We start from the raw sequence: 5,792 nt of genomic DNA, 5'->3' as shown, positions 1-5,792 counted from the left end.
TTATGATGAGACAAAATTGATATTATTCATCATTATTAGTGGACAATATCATATTTTATTAAATTAATCATGATATCCTCCTACATTAATTATGATTAGTTCTAATAATTAATATTGGATTCTTCTCTATTTGCATTTGCTGGTTTGACCTGTCACTTCAGCCATTAGGGGATGATGTGACTACATAATGATAGATCAAATTTCAGTAGAACCCCATTACTATGCTCATCTATAGGGACAAGTTCTTTGTCATTATTAATATATAATGTTGAATCATGCTAGATTATCTATACATCATCTAACATTGATTACGATTAACCTTAATGATGAACATTAGACTTCTTTATGTATAACATATATCAGACTGATCCGCCACTTCAACATTGAATTTTTGTTCATGTGCATATATTTTGTTAAGTTTTATCTTTAACAGATCTTGGTTTATAAATACCCCTCAATACAACATATTTTTGTTATGTCTCCATATTCCCATTGCATTCCATCTTCTTTAGTGAATGTCTACCTTATAGTAACCATATAGTAGCTATTTTATTTGTTTTGTATTATCATTGCTATGCAATCATATAAAGATTAACAATATGTAAATATGTTGCTACTGCATGTAATGTTTTTATTATCTGTAAAAATTTTGTTGCATAATTATAAAGTTAAGTATAAGTTTTATTATCATTTGGAAATATATAAGTTTGAAAAATAAAATTAAAAATATGTTCTCCCAAAATATATATTAAATATAAATATATGAAAGTTTTGTATATATATATATATATATATATATCATTGTCATATATCGGATTATAAAATTGACATGATGTGATATGGAAGATAGCATGAAAGAAACATGATGGTGACGTAATAGAGATATACAGCAGCAACACACTTATGACACATAATTGACACGATGATGCACGAAAATGACATGTTGATGACGTGGAACACACTGAAGAGGAATATTTGACCAACGATCATTTGTAGGAGTGGCCTGTACAGCCCGATGGCCATTTGGTGTCGCCACTATGGACTTGTCCTGTTAAGTTTGAAGGTCATCATAACTGCAGTTAGCAAGTTGTGTATTATGTTTTAGTGTTCGAGGAAAGAAAACCAAGACCAAAAGAACTGCATGCAATGCAAAATATACAGATCCTGAATACAAGAATGCCTCTGCTTAGCCCCATGCTTGGTTGGGTAACCTGCTTGCTCCTTTGGGAATTGATGATAACCTACTCATGATTGATGCTACTCCTTTATCTTTAAGGTACTCAGTAGTGAATTACAATCCTTGGTAAAAAATATAGTTGCTAGCTAACTCTAGCAACTCAACAAGCATCCTTGGAAGTTGAGGCCTTAGGGAATAGCAAAATGGGCTTTCTCTTCGGTCTTAAGCTAATGTCGTGTTAGTGAACAGTCTCGACATCTAGCATTTACTTTTGAAAATGTGTAACAAAACTTGTCGGAGATTCGTTTTACTCCTGGCTCATTCGCAGAAGAGTTTATAGGTTCTTATGGGCTCGATATGCTAGCGAACTGTAAATATATGACATGCTTCTCTCCGCAGGGGGTGTGATCACTCATTGAGGCAAATGCATGAACCACGGATGGCTTAGTTTTTCTAGGGGAAGAATCTTGAAGAAAAGATGACAATTCAGTGCATCATTAACCTTAAGAAATAAATTTTCAATTCAAATGAAACCATGTGGTTGATAGGGGTGGGGGTACAATTTTCCCTTGAAGGGTTCTGGGGCTAGAATCTTGAACTTGCTCTGAGATCAAGCTGCCACAATCTCTCATGAAAAGATATTCTGTAAATGCAATTTTTTCTTCGCAACGCGTTTCCTTTCTTGTTCATGATCGGAGGGGATAGTATCCTCACTATTAAGAAAGTAAATTTCATCTTATTCTATCAAAGAAAAATGCAATGATCTATGCACAGTAAACATGTGGCACCCTATTTTTCCTCTATACACCAAATATTTTTAAAGACTGAATGGCATCTTAAAGCAAGGCGTTACCCTCAACACATGACCTAAGGGTTCTCAAATAATAAGTCATCTTCTCTCGGAGCTCATTTGTTTGGTGCATAATTAATTATCTAGTCTCTATTACTAAGCTCGGCTTCACGGAAAGCTCCTCACCTATTATATGGCATGCTCCACTCTCATCGCATATTTGAAAATGTTAGCTATCAATTTTTATAAAGGCTCAGGCCACTTGAGTAAGAGCAAACTAGAGGAGATGAGGAGGCATGCTCCACTCTCATCGCATATTTGAAAATGTTGCCACTTGAGTAAGAGCAAACTAGAGGAGATGAGGATTGAAAAGAGAGGAAAAGAGTTGGTAAAGAAAGAACCTCTGAGATTTTCATTTTGATTGCAGTGATTATCGAGATGTTATCATTCTTCCTTTTGAGTACCACAAAAAGCACCTCATAGGTTTAGGTCCTGCTTCCTCATTATTGCTACAAAAAATGGCACAACCATTTGTAAGTTTGGGTTTGGTTTTGGCGTGCTACACAATCAGTTACAAAAAAGGCCGATTGCATGAATTGTATATCCGGATTTGTAGGCCATTCTTTGGATATATGACTCTTCGGCGAGGTCAAGTTGTTGAACCGAAAGAAGTTGACCTACTGTTCAGTAAATGCGAACTGGAAAAAAGATGAGCAATAACATAAATGCCACACCTGCTTCCTCCTGGCATTCACAAAACGATAATCTCAGTAAATTTTAATGATTCTTCAATAACATGCTTGAAAATGAGAAAAATAATTAATAAACACTACAGAGGAACAGACTACCGAATACTTATTTTAACTATTCTTAGTCACATTTCTCTGAATGTCTATTCATGTGAAATTCATTGCAAATTAATTGTAAGTTAAAAAATGAAAAAAAAAAAAAAGATCATGTAAAAAATTTACTGCAAATTTACCTTCATTTGCTTTGTACTAGCCGATCATTAAATGAATATGACAAAGTTAATATAAGCTTCTGATACCATGAATTTATATCTGATCCAGATGTCTCAGACTTTGAGCTGGAGAATGCAAATGCTGATCTAAGGATTCATGCCCCAGTCCCACTTTTAAAAACCCGTGCAATGGTCGGATTTTCATGATTTGATATGTGCTCTATATCATGTATTTGTTTCCACCACTCTGCTACTTACACAACCAACCATCTCTTCCATTTCCATGAGTCGGCTCAAACCATTTAAAACTGCAAATATATCAGCAGTCGCAATATGTTCAGTATCATCAACAACGAACTCACTGATAAGGCCATTCACTTCTATGGAGCTGCAACCTGGTATCTTCTTGGCACCAAAATTTTTAATCTTCTTCCTCACTTGGGTCGCATCCTCCCACATATCAGCTGCTGCATAGATATTAGCTATAAGTGTGTGAAGACCAGAGTTCACTGTCTCATACTTGACAAATTGCATGGCTAGCCTTTTTCCAATCTCTATGTTTCCATGAATTCTGCAAGCACCAAGAAAAGCTCCCAATAGAGGCAATGCATCTGCATTGTTCTCATATGAAATGCTCTCTATCAACTGCTCAGCTTCATCCAAATGACCAGCCCGTCCAAGAAGATCAACCAAACAACCATAATGTTCAATTTTAGGTTCAATTCGATGCACCACCTTCATCTCATAGAAATGCCTACGGCCTTCTTCTACCAGTCCTCCGTGACAACAAGCACTTAAAACACCAATGAAAGTGATGTCATCTGGTTTGAATTCTAATGCTTTCATCTCATAGAAGAGCTCAATTGCTTCATGTGTTTGCCCATTTAAGGCGAGGCCACAAATCATTGATGTCCATGTAACTCTATCCTTTTCTTTCGCTTCCCTAAATATTTCCAAAGACTTCTCAACAGAACCACACTTGGCATACATGTCAATTAGCGCTGTGCTTACAACATTGTCAATTCTCATGTTGTTGTCTGCAATGTATCTATGAATCCACTTCCCTTGATCAAGAGCTCCCACATTAGCACATAATGTGAGTAGAGCCACTATAGTGAACTTATCAGGCTTAATTTTTTTCATCTGCATTTCTCTGAACATAGCAAGTGCTTCATCAAATTCATTATGCTGCACATAACCATTGATCATGGCAGTCCAAAGAACTACATCTTTTATTGGACTGCGGTCAAATAGCCTCTTAGCCTCATCCAACTGACCAACATTCACATAACCAGAAACCATGGTAGTCCAAGTGATCACATTTCTGATGGGCATGCTTTCGAAGAAATCAAATGCAGCATCCACATTACTGCATTTTGCATACATATCTAAAATTGCATTACCAAGAGGAAGACTGAATTGATACTCCTTTTTCATGTAACTGTGAATCTTCATTCCCTGTTCCAAATTTCTCAAAGCTATACAAGCTGAGATTGAGCTAACCAAAGTCGCCTCATCAGCCTTTACGCCAACCTTTTCCATCTCCTTAAAAACAGAAATCGCCATTTCAAACTCTCTACACTTGACATATGAAGCAATCAGCACATTCCATGTAACAACATCTCTCTGAGGCATTTCATCAAACAGTAGCCGTGAAGTTTTTATATTACCCAGTTCTGCATACATATCTATCATCGAATTTCTAACAAAAGGATCAAACTCAAATCCACTCTTTGAAACAAGCCCATGAGTCTTCCTTCCATCAGAATCCAAACGGAGACAACCAAAGGCCTTGAAAACAAAGGGGTAAGTAAAATTATCAGGCGACAAACTCTCCTCCCTCATTCGACTAAAAAGAAAGATAGAATTTTTATGGTTGCCTTTCTTGGAGAGGGCCTTGATCATAAGGTTGAAAACAAAGAGGTATGGATTGCGCAAAGAATCAAACAGCTTGAAGGCATAGTGAAGGTCGCCTGAAGAGGGCTCGGTGAGGAAGACAAGAAGATCATTCACGATGTCTCTACTTTGATCGAGGCCGGAGACAAGGACTTGGGAGTGGATTTGCTTGAGGGAATTGATCGATCTGCAGCGCTCGAGAAGAAATACGTATGCTTTCTTGTTGAGTCTCGAAGGTTTGGCGCCGGCGGCGTAGCAAGAGGAATGTTGTGAATTTTTTGAAAACAGAGAGAGGGAAGTGCGGGACATTTCAGGTTATTCCACCATGAGTTTAGTCTCGCATTAATAAAAAATATTATGAAAAATATTTAAGGGCTATTTAGAAATTTTTTTATTTTAGTTTTTATTTATTCTTTTTTTTTTTTTTTGGTTTGTTGTGTTAGTTATTGATTTGAAATAAACTATGTTTGATTAAATAAAATAAAATAATATAATTTTTTAAAGATGTCATTGTCGATTTCCATGCATCAGATGCAAAAAGTTGAGGGTTGCATTAGGAGGTCAACAACCAGCGGAAAATTTGTCGTTAAATCATGACATGAATCTTTTAAATTATTGAGTAAATGCTAGAGCATTTTCTGGAAGCGATACATTGAAAAATGTGCAAGCGTTGCTGCACTGCACTCGGGTGTAGTGAAAAATAAGTAAGGGTTCTCACATTATAGATAGATGCAGATAAAGACGTTAATCAATGAAATTAATATTATGATAGGATCGTGGAATATTGGCACTATCACAGGTAAATATATGGAATTAGTTGAGATTATAGTTCATAGAAAGATAAATATCTTACATATTCAAGAAACTAAAAGGGTTGGAGAAAAAACCAAGGAGATTGATAGTTTGAGTTTAAAATTTTGGTCTTCAGGTAGAAGTCACACTAGAAATAATGTAGGTGTAATTATAGA

General features: G+C 36.0%; 1 protein-coding gene across 1 annotated transcript; it reads right to left on the bottom strand.

The window, feature by feature from the left end:
- Window positions 1-838: 838 nt before the first annotated feature.
- On the bottom strand, window positions 839-5,148 carry LOC110036509 (pentatricopeptide repeat-containing protein At1g31430). Its single transcript, XM_020740972.1, has 3 exons — window positions 2,950-5,148; window positions 2,369-2,711; window positions 839-1,048 (listed from the first exon to the last, which is right to left on the bottom strand). The coding sequence occupies exon 1, from the start codon at window positions 5,131-5,133 to the stop codon at window positions 3,154-3,156; it is 1,980 nt and encodes a 659-aa protein (XP_020596631.1). The 5' UTR covers window positions 5,134-5,148; the 3' UTR covers window positions 839-1,048; window positions 2,369-2,711; window positions 2,950-3,153.
- Between the last annotated feature and the right edge of the window lie 644 nt (window positions 5,149-5,792).

This window comes from Phalaenopsis equestris, unplaced genomic scaffold (assembly GCF_001263595.1).
Source record: "Phalaenopsis equestris unplaced genomic scaffold, ASM126359v1 Scaffold207550, whole genome shotgun sequence".
Taxonomy (NCBI): Eukaryota; Viridiplantae; Streptophyta; class Magnoliopsida; order Asparagales; family Orchidaceae; genus Phalaenopsis; species Phalaenopsis equestris.
Note: the sequence above shows the minus strand (reverse complement) of the source record. Positions and strands in the feature narration are given on the sequence as shown.